Source organism: Parasteatoda tepidariorum, chromosome X2 (assembly GCF_043381705.1).
Source record: "Parasteatoda tepidariorum isolate YZ-2023 chromosome X2, CAS_Ptep_4.0, whole genome shotgun sequence".
Lineage (NCBI taxonomy): Eukaryota > Metazoa > Arthropoda > Arachnida > Araneae > Theridiidae > Parasteatoda > Parasteatoda tepidariorum.
This window is the reverse complement of record NC_092215.1, coordinates 3,579,637-3,602,592: the sequence shown is the minus strand read 5'-3', so window position 1 is coordinate 3,602,592 and position 22,956 is coordinate 3,579,637. Positions and strand designations below refer to the sequence as shown.

General features: G+C 28.3%; 1 protein-coding gene across 1 annotated transcript in view; it reads left to right on the top strand.

Moving 5' to 3' along the window:
• Positions 1-22,189, top strand: part of LOC107457039 (homeobox protein Hox-A9b) — a 31,135-nt gene extending 8,946 nt beyond the window's left edge. The window contains exon 3 of the mRNA XM_016075076.3: positions 15,262-22,189. Coding sequence (XP_015930562.1) covers positions 15,262-15,590 — 329 coding nt within the window. The 3' untranslated portion in view covers positions 15,591-22,189. The remainder of the gene's footprint in view (positions 1-15,261) is intronic.
• Positions 22,190-22,956: the final 767 nt, after the last annotated feature.

Genomic DNA, 22,956 nt, shown 5'->3' with positions numbered 1-22,956 from the left:
TATTTTTTTTCTAGCTTTCACTTCAATTTTCAAAAGCATAATTAGAAAAATATTATTCCATTTTGATCAATTTCGTTTAATCATCATACGATATTACCAGTATTTTAATAATCATGCATAATTTCGGACCTTAGTCTATTGCCTTTTGGCTTGACACTTATAAATAAGGAATTTTTTCCAACGCTTTTTTATTTTCTCAAGACATAAAAAGGAGTGACAACAAGACACACAATGTACCTATCTCTACTTTCATTTCCCCCATTCTTCATCAGGGAGAATGTGAACTCAACACGTCACTACATTCAGCAAAGTTTTTCTCTTTACTCCAAAAAGCTGTCATGAAAGCGAATTGACATTTGTGCTCAAACTAAATGGTATTATTATCTTCCTATTTTATTTAAAAAAATCTTAAGAAAATAAGTTATTTATATTAGCCTATTTGATCCCTTATAAAAGAACGGTTCGTCCCATCAAAACAGGACAAAGTGATAGCTCAAAAAATTTATTATTAGAATTTATTTTGAAAAAACAAGATTTTTTTCTTAGTTTATGAATAATATAAATATTTAAATTTGGTTAAGTCAAAATGTGGTTCTTTTATAAAACTAGAGTGATAGGTAACATGGAAAAATATCAACTTGACATAAACTTAATCATATATTGTGGCCAACACGAATGCCTTCATTTTGCTACGCACGAAGTACTTAAGAGCAGGTTATACCACGGGAGAAACTTTTCCTCCCAAATTCACCTTCATTACCATGGTTTATTTGAACTCAATTTTTCTATACCTTAAAGTGAGTTCAGATAAACCTAGAGTAAGTTTCAAATGAAAAGAAATGTTTAAAATGTCAAAGTAAAAATAAATTATAAGAAGATAACTTAGGATTACGCAATGGAGAAGTTCTCTTAAAGTAATTTGTTTGCATTTTGGTAATTTGAATTTCAGCAATTGAAACTTCCTTGCTTATTCTAGGTTTACCTGAACTTTAAATTAATAATGGAGATTTTGCTTCTTTCTCCCGTGATCCTCTAAAGTTACCACTTTTTGGACAATTTCCCAAAATGAGAACATCATCGCCAAACGGGTTAAACTAATATACAACATTTTTATTCATTTTTGAATTTGCTCACTTAAACTTACAACCACGTTTTTTTAGATATTTTAATGTTATCCATTCTGAGTTATAATTAAAAATCATTTTAAAAATACTGTTAAAATCATAATATGTGACAGTATTTTTAAACTTTACAAAACACAACAATTAAAAAACAATTCAATCCGAATATCGATACGATAAAGAACATGATAATGCTTTATTTTATCGTTTATTTTCGATTAAAACCAGTGATAAGAATTACCGGAGTAAATTATTTAAAAATCATGTCACGTATTGAGCTTTCAAACTGTAGACTTCATTAGAATTCCTACCTAGTCTTATTCTTTATGGGTATCTTATGTATTTAGAAATTGATATGAAAACAAAGCCAGGTTGTTTGCAGAATAATTTTATAATAATTTATTACTAAATACTAGATTAATAATAATTTAAGATTGATTTTTACATATTATGAGGTCAGCAGAAATATTCTTTCGCTTTTTTTTATATATTTTTATAAATATATATGTCGTATATTATATTTTATTCCATATTTTCTTTCATACGTAGAAGGTAGATTGGAATACAAATATAAAAAATCTGTAGTTTCCTTAAAGTAATTTAATAAAACATTTCTTTTACTGAATTAAATTTCATACAATGATGTTCAGAGCCTATTCAAAAGTGTTAGAGTAATTAATTTTATGGCACAGTAGCTAATTCACAAATTCAGATCATAATAAGAATCTACTCTATAATTAACACAATTAAAAATAATTAAAACGTAGCACGAGTACATTATTTTAAAATAGGAATTGTCTCAATAAACAGATGCTAGTCTCAAATTAGCTAACGAATTCATACCAATAATAATTCAACTGTTATCTTCTATCTGTTTCAAACTATGGTTTCTTATGAGTTAAAAAAAAGTCTGCACATTTTTATTAACCACAATATATGATTCATCATAGTATATTAAAGAAATAATATGTATCTAGAGATGATAGACTTTAGATTCAATTTTGAAAAAACAGAATAATATTTAATTTAGGAGTTTTTTGATTTTGCCACCACTTTTGAATTTTATCAGTCTATTGATCTGATCTATATATTTTATCATTCTATTGGTCTATCAGACTATTGGCAAACGTTCATTGGAACCTTTGCAAATAGACCAAGTTTTTTTCTAAAACCACGTTGTTCATATTTTAAAAAAATATTAATAATAGTAATAGTTTTGTTTGACAATCATCAATCTCAAAAGTTTCAATTATTTATTTAAAAAAATGGTTTCTTCATTTTGTATTTTCATTTTATATTCTATTTCTGGGTAGACCAGATAGAATGAAATCTTTTGGATATTGCGAAATTTTATTTATTTATAGCATATATATCCCACAAATCAATTATTAATTAAATTAGCTTATTCCAAAATTGTAATAAAAGTGATCTTTTCATTTGAGTGAATTAACTATTCAATTAATATTATAGATCAAATTAATAAAAATCATAAGTTACTTCCATGCTAAATCTATTTGTCCAAACATAAGCATTTAAAATTTTATTACATCATGATCCATACAGTTTTAATATGTAACTATTAGCACAATTCTGTGTAGTTCATTCACAATTGTCTCGAAAGTGGCTAATGATAAAAAACTAAAATAACTTCCTCGTAGTTTTTATTTAAGATAAACATTTAACAACATATCATTACCCTGAATTTTAATATTGCAACGTTATAGTAAAAATCTCCTTTACGAGAAAAGAGATCGAACTAAGTTTTTTTCCCCTATAGCTACTAACTACTCTCTCTCTCTCTCTCTATATATATATTTATATATATATATGGCCATGAAAGCACACTATCCTTAAACTTCAAGTATAACTATTTATAATATTAATATATTATGTTAGACAAAAATAGCTTGCTTCTGTATGAAAATAAAATTAAAATTAAACATTTGCAGGGCTGTCAATTTTCTGCGCTTTTTGCAAAAATTTATTCTAGTGGATTCTCTTAAACTTATTTTCCACACCACTGCATATAAATGATTTAAAAGTTCGTATGCAACGCCCCTTTATTCAAGCCCTCTAGTCGTCAGGCGCTTAAAATGTTTGCAAAATTACCCAAAATTCTGAAAGCTTTGGTTTTTAAATTTCTACCACTATATGAAATATTTTGTAAAAAGCGTAGTAATTGCAGACATGTGCTTTCAAGTAAAAAATGTCCATGTAAAAAAATACTAATTAGTAACTATTTATTCTAATATTCAGTCAACATTAAATGACGCAACATTTAACGCACTGATTTATTAGATATTTTTTGGCAAATAAAATTTAAACATTTTATTGCTGACCAAACGAAAGTTGTAACTCAAGACTAATGATCTTGGGTAAACGTTAAGAAGTACAGTTTTTTTTTATAAATATTTTTCGTCTTCTCTACTTCCTCCAAGAAGTACTATTTTGTTTCCTTTTTATCCTACGAGTTTTCACCTATTGTTTGAGAGATTCCTTGGTTATTCCGCAAATTGATTTCGTCTATTATTCCCAACAAGTCTTCGAAAAACTTTGTGGCGTCGAAAGGCAGTATCTTGCTATTGTATCAATGTGTGGGGTGGTAATTTAAGAAAAGTGCTCTAAAAGCGAAAGTCGCCATTTTTGCATGCCCTACGGAGACAGAAGTATGTGAAACTTATCTAAAGAAGGCGATTTTGAAATAAAACGGTCAACTGACAATAGCCAATTTGAGTCGCCGCCTGGAGCCAAGTTCAACCAGAACTTTCGAGTGAGAGCAAAACTTTATGTGATATCAATCTCAACAGTGTTCTTTTCGGTTCCTTTTATCCAAATCAGCAATTGCAAAAATATTTGGAACTGATTGCTCAAACCTTAAGGCCATTGGTATTTGAGCTATTGAACAGGGAGGGGGGAGGACTCATGTATTGTAATTTTTGGATGGTCAGGAAGAAGAAAAAAGCAATAACACCTGTCGTGTTATGATTTTTTTTCTTTCTTATTGAAGAAGGCAAATTATGGCAAATTGGTAGCTCCTTCTAAAAAATAATCAAGATATCAATAGTTTTCTTTAATTCTTTTTTGTCTGTCATAGATTAAGATCTTTGTTCACCTTTTTTAAAAGTGAAACCTTCCAATCCTATAGAGATATAGACGTGGTTTTAATAATATCCTCTAAATTTCAAATATTTATTTTTTTTAAATTTTAATTTTCTTTCATCTATGAATGCAGAAAATGTTGGATCCTTTTTTTTAATGTGAAACCTTCAAATTTTTTGATTGAGATCGCCAAGTTTCGTAATCTTTGTAACTGCTTTTTTTATTTGTAATTGAGTAAATTGTTAGCCTTTTATATGTTTATTTCTTATTTCGTTTTCCAAAGTAAAAAAAAAAAAATTTATTGCGAATTTTTTTAAATCTGTGAATGAGTAAAGAGTTAACTAATTTTTAACAAAGTGAAACCTTCTAAACCTTTCATCGATATAGCTGCGATTTTTATAATTTTCTCCAAATCTTTTTTATTTATTTTTTTATCTGTGAATGCTTAAAATGTTAGTTCCTTTTTTATATTTAAATATGAAACCTCCTAGTTTCTTAATTGATACAGCCGTGATTTCAATAATTTTCTCCAAATTTTTTTTTATTTGTGAATGCGCAAATGCGGATTCATTACTTCTTTTCCAGGTGAAACCAATTTATTCTATAACTGATATTAACATGAATAAAAAAGTTCTATTTCACTGTTTTTATTTACCCATGCATAATGAGGTTAATTTTTTTTTCTCCAAAATGTAGCTTCCTTATCTTATAAATTGTTATAACCTTGCTTTCAATAGCTTTCCTTAAAATTTTTTAAGCTGCGAATTCGCTAAATTCCTTCTTTTTTTTTTTTAAATAATTAATATAGATATGAAATAAATAATGTCTTTTTGTAATTTATTTACAATCTTAAAGCTTTAAAAAGAAAATAACGGAATTCCACAACTTGAAAAGGAGAGGCATTTTCTTTTTATAAATGACTCTTGAAAACCATATCCTAAAAATTCACTTCTACCGATTTAACATTCTTTCTGGACCGCCAATACTTTTTAGTAATTACAGTACTATGTTATTTTATTGCTTCTAAATTTTAGGGGAAGAAAACTTATTATGAGCTAAATTCAATATCCAAATTCTATAGAATAGAGTAAGGTCCCACATTCTTTAAAAAGTATTTTATTTAATAACCGTCGTTAAACAGCCAACCCACTTTTGGGTTTAGGACTACTAATGTTCAACTCCGTAGTCTTGTAATTTTGAACCTAATCCAAAAGACAAGTTAACTCATGGATTAAGTATAGGGAGAGATTTTGTCTTCGTGGGAGGCATTTTGATGGAAATAACCCGCTTTTGCGTCACACGGAGTGGAAAACCACGAGAACCTACTACGGTTAGCCCGACGGCAAGGGGACTCTAACGCATTATCCGTCTACCAATGCGGATATTTTTACGTCAGCGCTATGTGGTTGTGAGTTGGGTGCAGGATTCGTATCGACCAGTCATCGCTGGGATTCGAACCCAGTTCCCCTCATTGGAAGGCGAACGCTCTATCCCCTGAGCTCTTTAAAAAATATTATATTTTATTTTATAACCGTCGTTGAACAGGCGACCCAATTTTGCGTTTATGACTACTTATATTCAACTCCGTAGCATTGTAATTGGAACGAATCCAGAAGACAGGGAAATTCCTGGATCAGTACCCCCTGAGGCATGACTTGCAATGGGAACATGGAGGACTCTGTGACTCGACAGATTTAACGTGCATTAGTCACCATTTACTACACGGGGAGTCCGGCGGGGATGGAACCCACGACCTCTTGGACATGGAACCAGTGCCTTACCAACCAGGCTATCTCGTCCCTTTAAAAGGTCCTTTGTTGGACAGCCGACTCAATTTTTGGGTTTACGACTACTCATGTACCTTGTAATTAGTTTGAACCCAATCCAGAAGACAAGGGAACTCCTGGATTAAGTATTGGGCCTTCGTGGAGGACTTTTCGATGGAACTCATTTGCATTACATGGAGAGGAAGACAACCTCCCACGGTTAGCTAGACGACGAGGGGACCCATGATCCGTCTACCGCTGAGGATATTTCACGTCAGCACTGTGGTCGATGCAATCCAGATGCGAAATTCGTATCGAACCCCGATTCACCTCATTGGAAATCGAACATTCTATCCCGCTGAGCCATCTTTAAAAAGTAATGCGTTGATGAGGGATATGCTCCGATTTCTGCAAAAGCTTTAATAAACTTGTAGATAATTACGCCCACTCCTTAAAAGTCTCACTTCAAGATAACATGCATGTCCAATATTTATGGACCATTCTATATTAATCCTAGCAGCGTCCTCTTTCGAAAAGAGATACAATTGTTTCGTTATCAGTATTTATTATAAATTTGCAATTATGATTTTTCCAGTGGTAGTTAACATGAGAATTAATGCTTGTACTACCACTTTTTTCATAGCAGCAGAATACTCCAAGCTGATTTTCAGAGAGCTGACCTCCCAGATTCGAAACTTGGTCAGAGTGTTTTTTCTCTGTCCTTCCAACTGTGGTCCACTTACTATGGTGCCCCCCCGAAAGAGTGGTCCTCTTTATACCCGAATATATGGGTGGGCTTCAGAAGAAGAAATATTATACTATAATGAATGTCCATAAAATAAGTTAGTAGGATGAAAGAATTGCTTTCGAAATTGGAATATTCAAGCCTATAGTAAATACAAATCATTTTTTCATTCAAAAAGGTGGAGAAAGCTGCGATTAGCATAGTGATTTACGCACTCTTATTTTGTAGCACCTGGTTAAAACCCAGTTTCAGACCTGAGCCGTCACCTGGGTTTAGAGACGGCTCACGTAGCTTCATATCGATGGGTACCAGTTTGTCTGAGAAGTGTGCTGTGGAACCTTGTCAGAAAGAGAACTTTATTCCAAAAATATAAAAACTTGTAGCACAATTATTTTCAACTTAGTCTCATTTTTGAAAAACAAAGCACACTTGTTCACCATGATTTTGAATTATATAAAGCTTCTAATTGTAATTTATAATCATGGAGCATGAATTTTTTTTACAAACTAAAGTGGTTTATTTCATAATAATATATCTATTAAATTTAAATATTATTAAACTACCATTATTTTCATAGCAGCCACAGCTTCACAATATTAGTGATAATAAGTGTGTCTAAAAATGTAAAAAGAAGTAGAAACTTAAATCTGTGATTATTTTAACCTTTTCCCTGATTATCCGAGTTAACTCGGATATGTATGTATTGAAAATATTTATTATCCCGAGAAAACTCGGGCTTAGCAGAATATGTTTTGTTTTATCACGTTTTTACTCATCAGCAAGCAAAAAAAAATTCTGTTTGTTCTAAAATATAAGATCCAAGAAAGGTAATTTAGATTTTGTTTTTGAGATTCATATTCAAAAATTTATCAATAATTGATTTTGAATCTTTTGGTATGGATCTTGGTATCTTTTCGGATAGATAATTTGATTTTTTTATTTTTATGATTTGGTATGTTGGTAATTTTTAAACTTTTTATAATTAAAGAATCTTTTTATAATTTAAGAGTTAACCTAACAGTCATGAATTAAGCAATTAACAATTGTTAAATCATGTAATGAATTAACAATTGTTAGTTCGCAATATTTAAAAAAAAATAGCAAATCGTTCAAAAGCACTTTTAGAGCCACGGTGGCTCTGGGGATAGATGAATTCTGAACGTGGTTTCACTGACCACAGTGTTGCCATAAAATATCCTTAGTGATAGGTTTATCATGGGTCAGAGTCTCCTTGCTGTCTACTCAACCGCGAAAAGTTTTCTTGATTTTCCTCTCCATGTAACGCAAATGCAGGTTACTTTCATCAAAAAAGGAAGCCTAGCTTCTCTCAATTCTTGATTCATGAGTTCCTTTGTCTTCTGGGTCAGGTTTAAAATTACAAGGCTACGGAGTTGAACATTGGTAGATGTAAACTTAGGATTGGGTCGGCAGCTCAACAATGGTTATAAGAAAAGTATTTTTGGTTGTTGGGCATGACGACAGAGTCTTTAAAAAAGAAACCTTATGCGCTTTGATATCCAAGATTCATGTAACGTTTTTTTTTTAATCAAAGATACAGTTATGTTTTGTATGAAAGCTTGAGGAAAATTATTTATCTTCGATCAACAAACAGCTGATAGGTTTATCGAAAATATTGAATCTTCCTATACATCAATTTTTATTAACCTATTTAAGTATTTGTAGAAGCTTTCAAAACAGCTGAAATGTCTAAGGATGTGGCGCAAATGGATCATAAAAACTTAGATTAGAAATTATTTATTTGCTTTTATGATAAACTGAAATGTAAATGGCTCTCATGTTAAATAGTCTCTGACTAAATTTTAATACAAAAAAAAATATTTAAATAAATGTTTTACAAAAAAGTTATAAATTTATCACTTATACTTTAAGTACAAAATGCGCAAATCTAGTTAAAAATTTTATTTCAGTTAATAAATTAAATTTTAAAATTAAAAAAAATGTTCTTATGTAAATTCAGAATTTAAAATAAAGGGAGAAAAAGCGCATCACCGCTTTTATATCCGTGAATGCTTGAAACTATATTTTTTTTATATTCGTGAATACCTTTATATCCTTCTTTTCCCTATTACGAACTGTTAATTTGTGTGCTTCTGAACAGGTCATAATAAGAAAGAGCTTCGAGCCATTTCCAATCCTATGTAATTTCAATCCTGATGATGTGTTCTTGAAATTTATCTCAACATTTACGAAACCCCCTGATATTTACAACTTTTTTAAACTGGGACATTTCGACTAAAAATGTCATTTAAAAAAAGCATTAGAAACAAAATGAATTTCAGATTTGAAATACCACACTCGAATTAAACGAGATCAAGTATTTGTATAAATGCAATTTGTTTCCCAGTGTAATCTATCAGGATAGATAAAATTAAATCTATCGGTTTTCGAAGAAGTAATATAGAATACATACAATGAAAATACATGCAATGATTTGAAATCCCGAATTAGGTAAGATCATGTATTTTTATAAATGCAACAAAAAATTTGTTCCCCAGTGTAATCTATCAGGATAGATGAATTTAAATCTATCGGTTTCCGAAGAAGTAATATGGAATACATACAATGAAAATACATGCAATGATTTGAAATCCCGAATTAGGTAAGATCATGCATTTGTATAAATGCAACAAAAAATTTGTTCCCAGTGTAATCTATCAGGATAGATGAATTTAAATCTATCGGTTTCCGAAGAAGTAATATGGAATGCATACAATGAAAATACATGCAATGATTTGAAATCCCGAATTAGGTAAAATCATGTATTTATATAAATGCAACAAAAAATTTGTTCCCCAGTGTAATCTATCAGGATAGATGAATTTAAATCTATCGGTTTCCGAAGAAGTAATGTGGAATGCATACCATGAAAATACATGCAATGATTTGAAATCCCGAATTAGGTAAGATCATGCATTTATATAAATGCAACAAAAAATTTGTTCCCCTGTGTATTCTATCAGGATAGATGAATTTAAATCTATCGGTTTCCGAAGAAGTAATATGGAATACATACAATGAAAATACATGCAGGGATTTGAAATCCCGAATTAGGTAAGATCATGTATTTATATAAATGCAACAAAAAATTTGTACCCCAGTGTAATCTATCAGGATAGATGAAATTAAATCTATTGGTTTTCGAAGCTGTAATTGAAAAATTGAATACATACAAGAGTGATTGAGTAATTAAATACATTCAAGAACGATAAAAAAATAATTTCTTTTAATTTAATAAGAGCTTTCAATTCGTATGTCATAAATAATTTCTTTTAGGGTGAAGGAAAAGACGAGAAGAGGGGTATAGATTGCCTATTAGAAATGGAATTGCTCCTTCAAGGGAATAAATTCATAACAATTTAAAATAAATAATGATTGTCTCAGGAGGGAAATATTTTGACGGAAATAAGAATTTCCTAGATATAATTTATTTATTCATTTTGTAGAAAATATATAAAAAAAATGACAATTTATATCAGTTTAAATATGGAATATAATTTAAATATTTTTTGAAATTAAATTGTTGCAAAGTTATGAAGAAGTTGAGTAAAGAAAAAGAAGAAGAATGTGGCAAATCGTATTTCGTTAACCCTTAGGTGCAAATGGGATGGCCGCCGTTTTAGAGATTTTTTTTTTCTGAAAGTCTAATTGAAATCAAAAATATATGTTGGCATTTTTTAATTTGAAAAAATAACCTAATAGTTGCTCAAAAATATTTCAAAATATCGGAACTACATTTGTACTACATTATGAAATAAAAAAAAAGTATTTCTTCATTTATATTCAAAAATTAATCAATAATTGATTTTGTAAATTTAAGAAAATTCAATAACGAATAACTGTTTCTTTGCAGAAGAAGTGCAAATTTGAAAAATTATTATTTGTCACGTTTGAAGATTTTACCTTTAACGGAGACACCGGTGTTTCTTGCTGAATTTCGTAACCATAAATGATTAAAATGCTAAATATTATATTTTCCCCTTATTTAGACATAAATTAATACAGAATTATTGGAGAAGACTGTAAATATGCTTCATAAAAATTCTGAGTACAAGGGTTAAGCCTTTGAAAACGAGACCAACTTGCTGCGCTATGTAAAAAACAAAAACAAATTCTAAGTTAATTTTAGTTTAGTATTCTTCATATTAAGTAATTTCCCCCCCTTTATATATGAAAAATTTCAAGCATCATATGAAGTCCACCTTTATTGCAATAATTTCGTGGTGACACTTTATAAGAGTGAACGTAATTATCCACAAGTTTTGCGATTTATTTCCCCAGCAATTTATTAAAATTTTTCAGAAATTTGATCATACATAAAGTATACTTTAAATTTAATCAATATTTCAAGAAAATAATGTAAAATCTTGTTTTTATTGCTTATGTTTTAAAGGTTAGAAATAACGCAGAAATGCCAACTATTTCGTTTTCTGAAAATGGTAAAACATAACTTGCAACATTGCTAACTGCTTAATTGCAAAATTTTGTTAATTTTGCAAACTCTTTATAGGGCTCTCCAGTGAATGCGCGTTTCCATTAAGTGGAGTTTTGAATAAAAGTTTTTATTATTTATTTACAATGATGGGTAAAATAACTTCAAATCAAATTTATTGAGCCGCGATGGCTCAAGGGGTAGAGCATTTGCCTTCCAAAGAGGCGGGTTCGAATCCCAGTCGGTACGAATTCCGTATCCGGCTTGTACCGACCACAGTGCTGACGTGAAATATCCTCAGTGGTAGACGGATCATGGGTTAGAGTCCCCTTGCGTGGTCTTCCTCTCCATGATACGCAAATGCGGGTTAGCTCCATCAAGAAGCAATCCACGAAGACAAAATTTCTCCCAATACTCAATCCCTGAGTTAACTTGTCTTCTGGATTCGGTTTAAAATTACAAGGCTACGAAGTTGAACATTAGTAGTCGTAAACCCAAAATTAGGTTGGCTGTTCAACGACGATTATTAAATAAAATACTTTTTAAAGAATGTGGGACACGAGTCCTTACTCTATTCTATGGAATTTGGATATTGAATTTAGCTCATAATAAGTTAGAACTTCTTCTCTTTTCTTCCCCTAAAATTTAGAAGCAATAAAATAGCATAGTATTGTAATTACTAAAAAGTATTGACTGTCCAGAAAGAATCTGTGCTGGTATTAAATCGGTAGAAGTGAATTTTTAGGATATGGTTTAGACTAAAATTATATGGTTTTCAAGAGCCATTTAAAAATAGAATATGCCTCTCTTTTTTATTAATTTCAAGTTGTGGAAGCTTTATTCCATATAGCAAAAATTTATAATTTCCTCATTTAATTTTATCAATAATATAAACCACTTAAATTGCGATGGCTTTTATCTCTTAACGTACTTGATTTTTTACTAAGCACTTTAAAAGTTGAAAAATATGAAGATAACGTAAATATATAATCTTAACTCTTTCTATTTAATTTAGGGACCCTGAATTTTTTTAAATTTTTTTTATATATAACAGGTAAAAATTTTTTATGTATAACAGTCGAACAAATTCTGAATTTATGATTATCTATACTTTGTAATTTTACCATAGCTTTGTAATTTTGAACCTAACCCAGATGACAAAGGAACTCCTAGACCAAGTATTGGGTCAAATTAGTCTTCGTGGAGAGTTTACGATGGAACTTACCCGCATTTGCGTTTCATGAAGAGAAAAAACACGAAAATATAAGTTAGTCGTTGCCAAAGTGTGTTTTATTGGTGCTTCATATGAGGAAAGTATGTGTTATAAATGTTGATAATTCCTAGTAGTCAAGAGGAGATTTCTTTCTTTCTTTCTCAAATAAATAAATTCCAAACAAATAAATAAATAGCATGATATATTCTACAATTTTCTTTTCTTCATTTTTTGTTGTTGCCTAAAAAAATGTTACTTTGAATGAAAATGCTTTTAAAATGTTGGTGAAATAATAAAAAATCTGATATCTTTAGTTGTTAATTGTCTGCCACTTTATAAAATATAGAGCGAAAATCAAAAATTTCACACCCCAAGGGGTCATCCTCAAGGAATATGTAGTATGATTAAGACTAGTGTGGTGAGCAACCCGGGCAAATGGATCAACACTGTAACAGAGCTCATGAACATAATTCATTATTCAATAATTTATTATGAGAATTAGTATGTGTATTCAACCTAAATTACTGTGTGGATTCTTACTTTATATTGTCTTTTAAATATAACTTCACTGATTCTTATGAGTTTTTATCTTACAGCAATTATAAGTATTAGTGTTTCTAAATAACGTACATGGGGGTTAATGGAGGCTATTTAACCCCAAGCAGTGTAAAGAAACATTTGGGCCAGAAACTATCATTGGGTTTTTGTGTAGAGGAACCACTTTGGTGTAAAGTAGATGCACCGTTTTTGGTGTTCAGATACAATGTAGTCTTGTCTTGAAATTTGAGCCATCAATCATGTTTCGTTTAAATTTGTGGTAGAACTTTAAGGTAGCAGTCTGTGTGGTAGCTGTGATGTTCAGATACAAGAACATTCTCTGCAGTGTATATCTATGAATTATTTAAATGTCGTGGTGGTCAAAGTTACTTTAATTTTACTACAATATATACTATATATTTATCTACCAGTTTAAATACTTGAAGCTCAGGCTGAAAGATGGAGATGTTGGCAGGTCTGCAACGCAGTAACTTTTAAAATATTAAAAAAGAACACTAACTAATTCGCAAACTAATTTTATTTTAAAAAATGGTTTTTATTCATATTGAGTTTTTCATATCAGCATTGAAGATGCTTACTCGAAATGGACAAAACTTAGCCCAGCAGTTATGAATAACTGTTACGTTACTTCATATGATAAAAGAGACTTTGAAAAACAGTCTAAGAATGAGTTTTTCATATCAGCATTGAAGACGCTTACTCGAAATGGACAAAACTATGAATAACTGTTACGTTACTTCATATGACAAAAGAGAAAAACAGTCTAAGAACAGTTTAATAGAGTTCTCATGGGTTCTAAAATGCTTCAAAAAGTGGCACCAATCATAAGACAGATAATTTAATGCATTTATGATCATGTTGTTTTTCAAACAAAATGTATTGGTTCAAAAATCTAACCTCTAAATGTTAATGCTTTAATATAAATTTTTTGTCACTAATAAGTTAAGTCGTAATTTAATCCTATGTAAGTTAAGGAAATCTAAGTTTATAAATAGAACACTGTAAAAGTGTATCTCAACAACAAAAATGATGACTTTATACCAAAGTTGTGTAGTGAAACGACGTAGATAACTTTTAGTTGTTGGTTTTATGCTGTACAAAAGAACCAAAGATAGTTCCCGAAGGAAGCTCTTTTGCTGTAAAGTCGGGGTCATCTTTTTGGTTTTCCCTATCACTTATAAAAAGATACGTTATTCATGTCAGTCTCAGTAAATTTATTGTTTATATACAATTTAACGTAAGAACAGTAAGTTTAGGAAACGCACCTACTCTGATTCATAAACTATAATTAGTTTGTAAATCAATCATATGCGTAACACAGAGAGAATATTAAGGGGAATTAAGCTTAACAAAGCAGAAGTGGTTGGAAATGGAATATTATAAAACTATTTAACGCAATTTTCAGTTATTTAAAAGTTATAATATAGTTATCCTTCTTACACAACTGAAAACATACATCGTGTAACGGGAAGCGTTTATTCCCGTAGATGTGTAGCAGTAGCAAGACAACAACAAGCGCTATTCCATATTCGATTATATATCGACTGCCGATATTTAAAGTACGCCAAACTTAGCGTGTTTGGAAGCAAAAATAATTTGTGAATGGTGTGAATGCGCGTGATCTTGTTGTAAACATCTAACATTAATGGTATTAAGACTTAATTTCATCCTTTTACGCATACATTTACTCTCGATTTGGTGTAACTTAAAATAAAGTGTTCTTTCAAACAATATTTTGGGTTACTTAGCATCAAAATTGAGAGAGATAACACACCATTGTTTTTACAGTGTAGTGTTTGACCTCAAATCTGTTTGAAAAAATCTGCCAAAAAGACTTTTTCTTTAGTTTTTTAAAACTTTATTAAGAAACTGAACTTTTATTTGAAATATAGATATAATAAATATTCAGAGCTGCCAACTTTTTACATTTTTTGTTAAATTTATTCTAGTGGTAGCTAAGTCTGTGTCTTACTGTATTATTTTTTTCCACACCACTGCATGCAAATGATTTAAAAGTTCATATGTTGAAGCTTTTAAAAATGCTGGCAAAATTAAAGAAATTTCTGAAAGCTTCGGTAATTAGATGTCTACCAGTTTATAAAATATTTTGCGAAAAACGTAGTAGTTGGTAGGCCTGAATATTTTAAAATTTATTTATTCATTAGAATTTAGGAATTTTTTTGCGTTTATATATCAATGGGTTACTATAAAATATGACTATCATTTTAATACATGAGAATTATTTAAAGATTAATTTCTGAATTGTCATTTCAAATTCATATTCTTATTTGTTTATCATTCCTTTTTAGGAGGGGATCCGATGACCACAACAAATCCTTTGGAATGGACAGGAACTGTAACAGTGCGTAAAAAACGTAAACCATATTCCAAGTTTCAGACTTTAGAGTTAGAGAAAGAGTTCCTCTTTAATGCTTATGTTTCAAAGCAAAAAAGGTGGGAATTAGCGAGGAACTTGAATCTTACTGAACGTCAAGTCAAAATCTGGTTTCAAAATAGGAGAATGAAAAGTAAGAAAACGAGTCAAAGGAATGCAGAAAACAACCAAAATAATACAAATACGACTAATAACAATAGCAACAGCCAGCAGCATAACACTGCTTCTAAAATTAGCGTATAAAAATTAAAGTAGATTCGAAAATGTTTAACTAAATGTATTGGAAAAAGTGAAGTGATTTTTTATCTGACAAGGTAATATCTCAAGTTTTTCGTTGGCGAAATTTAGAAATCATGCTTGAAAAAAAAATGTAAAGTGATAATATAAAAATTAAAGATATTGCGAAGCATAAAGTGGCATAATTTAATCGTGACTATCATATACTTTAAAAAAAGAAGCGCACAATTTGGTTTTGAAATTCTTTTTAATAAATTTTTTTTATTTTTTATATTTGGAGTGGTAGGTAAAATGTGGTATTATTCATTGCACTTACTCAGAAGCTTGATAACATTTTTCTCATTTAGTTTGCTTTTAAAATTATAGCTTTTTTCACAATTAGTCCTTAAAATACTTCTTTATTATTGTAATATTGCAAGAAAAGTTTATCTGAGCATCGAAGTTTAGATTAAAAAAATTGGCCAAAAAAAAAAAGTTATCTAACACTCTATTTGCACTCTCCAAATGCAGTGGAATTTTCAGAAAATATTTTTCCTACTGGCATTGAAGGTAGTATTTAATCTATTAGTATTCAAAGAACCATTACTTGTGAATAACTTAAATAGATATCTAAATGATAGATATTTAAATTGCAAGGCTTTTTGCTTCCTGAAAAAGGGAAAAAATTGGCACTAAAAATTTCATATCTATTTAAGAAAGGATAAGGTATACTTAGTGCTAAATAGACGACTAAATTAAAAAGTAATGTGAATATAGCCCAAATGAAAGTACGTAAATTGACATGCTATAGTTTCAGTACCATAACCTAGAACCTTCTCAGTGATGATCGTTTGGTGTTTAGACACTGAAAAAGGTTCTTGTTTACAGAACTGAAACTATAGTATGTCCTTTTATGTGCTCTTATTTGTGATTTATTCACGTTATTTTTTTGCTTTAATCAATTTATATCTATCTTGTTCTCTGGAGAAATGAAGAACCTTGGCTACTAAGACTAATTAAAAGTGTGAGGTATGAATTAGAATGCTGAAAAAGAATTGTTGCAGTTGTAAAACGAGCTACAAATATACAAAATTATCTCACTTTTCGAGGCTACAAATAACCCTGTGAATGATATATGTTCATATCTTGTATTCTAACAAAATTTGTATTTTTCTTTTTTAATTTCTGCTTTTTTTTCATTGCCACTGGAAAAATATTTCGTAGAAACCTCAAATGTTAGGGGGGGGGGCATTCTGCTTGTCTTTTTAATAAAATATCTTAATTTTCCTTATGGTGACGATTTTTTTGCTTGGATTTCAGGTGAAAAGAAACATTTTAAAATTTAGCGATATGTTTAAAAACTAATTCTTTGAAATAAATTCAATTGAAGGAATTATAGAACAAATGCGACTATTTTATTCAAATTAATTTATGAAACTATTATATACATTCATATAATATGTATATTGTGATTTGTTCTTGTCATTTTTGCTTCTAGTATTTATTTTAGGATTTGAATTACTCCAGATATTACCTTGTCTTTATAAATTAAAAATCACTCGTGCATAAAGTTACATTTTGGCTGAAAAAGTTTGCTTAAAAAGTGCAACATATTTTTATTAAATTAACTTTCTGAACTTTTCTTCGTACACCTTGCAGATAAAATTTTTCTTAATAACTGGTGGTAATTTTCTTAATGAACTACCAGAACTGCTTTCAGTAATTACAAATTAAATTTAAAATTTTATTTTGAAATTCAATACAAAACTTTAACTATTGTTTTTTTATTACTTAAGAACACATTAAAATTTTCAAATGTTTTCCTTTCAGTTACAGGTTTTTATTTTTTCCTTGCGGACTTCTTTCCTTTCCTTTCCATTCTGGACTGCGAGTTTTCAACGCAAAGAGCATTGAATATCGTGCTTTTTAATAAAGGGTGAAGAATAAAATTACATTAAATTTTTTCAATTATTTTTGGTAATTTTTTTAATTATAAAAATGCGTAATTTGATTAAAATTATCAAAGTATGCATTCAAAAATAAAAATTAATTTAAAATAATAAGACAGTTTGAATTTTTTTTGTATCAAGTATTTATAATATTGAAAACAATGCTATGCATATTTTATGCTGCAATGAATGACAACGAAGTCTTCTAGTAATGGTATAATTTTTCTGCGCTAATTTCTGTAAAAAGTCTTTAAATATTAATAAAAAAAAATCACAATATTTGTGTAATATACAAGTGATATGTTGACTTTAAATTTATGTATATAGTATCATAGTGTCCGAATGTAAGGGTTTTGTGTGAAAAGTTTTATTTATTGTTCTCAATGTCCAGAAAAATAATCGCATTCTTAGGATATGATCTATAGTTGTTTGAATAGAGAACGTAAAATATATATCTAATTCACACATTTTTCAAAGGCTATAATAGGCATGTTCTAGCCGTAATCAGGGCTGTGGAGTTGATGATTTTTCAGGAGTTGTAGTTTGAAAAATTAGTTCCACTTAGAGTTTGTTTGACTATAAATTAGGTCCTTCAGTTTAAATGAAACAAAAAAAAGTGTTTGATTTGATAAAATATTTAAAGATATATATTTATTTAATATATATTTTAGAAAATATTTAAAATTTTTTAGATTTTTTTAAATCTTTTTTGAAAAAGTTGAAAATCATAAAAGTAGTTGGAATTTCTTTTTAGAGAAAAATTAAAATTGTTTTTGAATTCTTTTCATTGTAAAAATTTAAAATCATTGTCAATTTTTTTTCTAGAAAAACTTGAGAATTATTCAGAATTTTAAAAGAAAATTTAGGGGAATTAGAATTTTATAAGAAAATTTTTTAAATTACTTAGAAAAATTTATTTAAACTGAAAAAATAATACTTAAATGAATATCACGATAATTACTTTAATTATAACTTAAAAATTTATTTAATTGAATTTATTAAAAAATTTTTTGTTAAATTAATTGATTAAAAATTAACTTATCACAAAATTAGTCTTGTTATAATGTAACATCTAATTTTAAATTAGGTAAATTCAATTGTAATCGTACATAAGAAATATATGTATATAAATTTGAATTAACATTTGTATAGTAATAATTTTAGCTTTTTAATGTCCAGATAAAAAAACTGGTCCGTATAAAACACGAAAAAAGTACACATTTCTTTATACCAAGTGGATATTTGATTTTGTTAACTACCACTTTAGCTTTAAAAAAGCATTGTATCTTTGAGTTACAGAGCCAAATATTAATATTCAAAATGTTAATGCAGTACTATCTTGTTTCTGAAAATTGTAGCAATAAAAAATATTTGCTACCTTTATTTTATTTATTCATATATATATTTTTTTTAAAGAAGGAAACATTTTTCATTAAACTTACTTTTGCCTGGTGAACTTTTTTAACGGACAATTTCTACTTTTAAATTGAAAAATCATTTTTAGCATTTATTTAAACTAGCAAGATAATTTTCAGATCACGTAGTCAGGTTTGTCAGCAACAACCATGATCACTAAGTCCAGTAAGGTTTATAAATGATTAGTCAATAAATCATGCAAACTTTAAATAAAGTTAAATTTAATTATACTAGTTAACGCGTTAAGAGGTTTGCATTATACTTGCATAAATAACCTTTTATATTGAGATTTAATCTAGTATTACAAATCAATACTAAAAAAACTTTTTGAAATCGAGGATGGATCATCATTCGCAAATCAAGAGTAGAGAGTATTCTCAAATCAAAGATAAATTCAACTTCTCAAGGTTTATATTAGATTTTATGATCATCACTGTAACAAGGTTTATTTGCGCAGGCTTTTATATACTTTCCCTAACATTTTAAAAGTGAAGGTTGAGCTGATTATTAAGATGGAAAAAAAAATCAAGATTTATAGTACTGTAAATAAAAAGTTCTACGAAGTTTAAAAAAGAATTACTTAGTCAACATTTCTATTTCAATCAAATAAAAATGAAGATACATCGTTTGCCGTAAGTTTGCCTGATGTCTAAGCTTTGTCTGCGAGGTTTTATTTGTAATGTAGTAAATATTTATATCAAGATATCAAGTCCTCACACAGTATCTTTTATAAGATTAAGTGTCAGATAACAAATGCAAATATCTATTTATTCTATGAAGGTACTTTTTAAATCATTGTAATATTTTTGGCATTAATAGACTCTAAGCCCAAATGGTTTAATAGTTTCCTACGATTTGGTGAAAAGTTTAATTGAATATAAATCTTTGAATTTCGGATTCGAACATTTTAATTATCAACTCCACAGCTTTGACTGTACTGGCAGCATAAAAGTACTAACGCTGGTCTTGTGTGCAAATAATGAAATATTACTCATAACATCACATTTGTATTTTTAGTGAAAATAGCTCGTATATTATATTTTTATAGTGCCATTGCTTGACACCAAATTCATGATAACTACATTTGACTGGATCTAATAACTTGATTTTAGAAAATTTTGATTTGGAATAATCAGATCATTTTTATACAAATTTAGACAGCTTTTTGGAAAGATTATATGGAATAAAGCTGTACAATTTATTTGTCGTTGTTTTAAGTTTAAGAGCTTATTGTTTCGCTCTTATATCTGTATGTTGTTGGTAAATCTGGAAGTCATGTAAATTTTTTTAATTTTTATTCAAGTAACAATTTAAAATTTATTACATATTTTACTGAAAGAATAATAATCAAGTTGAAATTTATTTCGCCTATGTATAATTTATCTGCATGTTTAAATTAGCATCAATAAGACGAAAAATAAGTAAATTATATAACAAACTAGAAATTGAGTATATTTGTATGCATTAGAGAAATTTATGATGCTTTTAAAATAGTTTTATATGATATTGATAACAAGTTGAAGAAATGTATTTTAATGCAATGTTCTTACTGTTGTAAATTTTAAGTAAAATAGATGATCTATAGTTGTATTCATATAAAAGAAGCCTATGTCTATGAAGGAAGACAAAGTTTTAGGCTATAATTATGGAAATTCAAATAAGTATTCTTTAAATAAGTTTTCAGAAATGTGCTAAGCTAAGATAGAAAAAGGAGCCTAACCAAAATTTGAAAATTAGGTAAGTAAAATAATTTAGATTTATTGATATCTACTATTGCACAAAATAATTACAATTTAACACGTGTATCGATTTCTGTAAGCAATATGTGTTTAAAAAAAATAATTGTAAAATTTCATCTCATTGTGAAACATCAAATTAAATTTGATGTTTTAATTTATTCAGATTAAAATTTTTATTTAATATTTGACAATTTTTATTTGTTTCTTGTTATAAAAAAAAGAAAAAAAGAAATGTCACTCACTGCAGGTTGTGCTTCGTTGGCATTTGAATATAACATAGTATTATTCATATATTTTTAACCAATGCAAGTGCAGAAAATTATTTGTATGGACCAAATTAAAAAAAAATATTGTATGACTGGAGCATACTTTAAATGGATATTTGAATGAGATTAATTTACAGTTGTGAGTAGAATTTACGTATCATTTGATCTATTATATCATTAATACTTAATCGTAAATATTTTTATGAGAGACTTGATAGTAATTTCTTCTAATTTATAATCATTATTATTATAATTTTCCGCTTATATTTTTAACTAATCATTTTGTTTAATTTCCTTTGAACACACAAAGAAATTTCATCACATTGGGCAATATGCAATTGTCTTTTGTTTTCTATATGCTAAAGTTTTGAACGAGTATAAAGCTATTTAAAAATAACAATTTCTATATTTCCTCATAATTTACATACAATTTCTTTCGGTTTTTATGGTGCTTTGAATTATTTAGATTCAGAGTCAGTTTATTTGAAAAAACATCCAAGATTTTTAACCAATAGGTTTGTTAAAATTTTACGAATATTTTAATATATTGGTAAGTTACTAATTGCACATAGAAATTAAATGTAATGATACACCATTATAATTAATATTTAAAATATTTACGAGAAGGGAGCATATTTGTTGCATTTGTAAAAAAAAATTTTTTTAAAGTCAATCAAATACTTTTTGATATTTATTTTATTTATTGCATTAATATTTTATTAAAATTAATAGGTAATTTATCCAAGATTTAATTAAAATAAAATATTGTCCTAAAAATAAAGTTTAGGTTCATGACATATCAAATTATAATTTTAAAAAATAACGGACGCGTAAATAGAAAATGAACTTTAAAATATTCTTTTAATTCGTTCAAAACTTTATTCATTGTCTTGTGCAATTTATAGATAATATCATGATTGTAAAATGTATCGTTATGCATAATGGGAGTTTTTTAAACGTTAATTATATCTATCAGTGTATGAGAGTAAAAATTTGTAAAGAGTTATTTGGTATTGTTATTTAAGGTTATGAGAACAGCTTTGTTTTTTTCCCCTGTGTGCAATGAATTTCCTTTATTCAAAGGAAGCTTTAAAAGTTCAAAAAAAGGTTTATTTAGGATATTTTTAAACTCATTTTATATCATTAAAGTTTTCATTTTTGTAAAAATATTCATTGTGTGTATATATAAATATATCACGATTTGAATGTGATAATGTGTTGTGAAAAGGGAAATAAAAGTTGACCTGTAAACAGGATATTTATTTGCTAATCATTGTATATATCATACAGAGTAGAGTGTATATAACATTTGTGAGGTAAATAATTAAAGAACGAGCTTTACCATTTTTATATAAATTAAGATGTTTATTAGTGTTTTTGAAATGTTTCCCTAAAAATAAAAATCCATATTTCATATGACAATAACAGCTAAAGAAAGTTAGACAATATCTTTAGTATCTAAATTTTAGCAATTCATATAGACTTAATTTTATGTTTAAATGATTTTAAAATGTTATATATTTCAAGATATATTTTTTTGTCTTTTAAATTTTACATTTAATTTCAAAAAATGATGAAATATTTTAATTTGCATGTTTTGAACTTCTATCCTATGAACTTCAATTCTGTTTTGATCAGTTTTTACTTTTTCTTATTACACAATTAGTCTTTATACTGAAGTTAAAACAGGTATTAAATTTATATCTTAAAATTAGAAAGATCCGATTATTATTAGGAAGCGAACTTCAAGTCATGTAAGTATAGATTATGCTTTAACCCTCTGCATTCTTTCTTGAGGGTACACCCTTTTGAATTTTTGAAGTTTTAAAATTTCAATATTTATTTCAATATTTTCAGCCACTTTAATCTGTAACTGTCATTATATATTAGTTAAGTTTTCTCTTTAAAAATTAAGAGCTTGTATTTGTTTTATTAGCATATTGTGAATGCAAAGGGTTAATTTTATTAATCGCAGAACTATTTTTTATTCAGTATAACTAAGACATTGTGATTTTCACAAGTA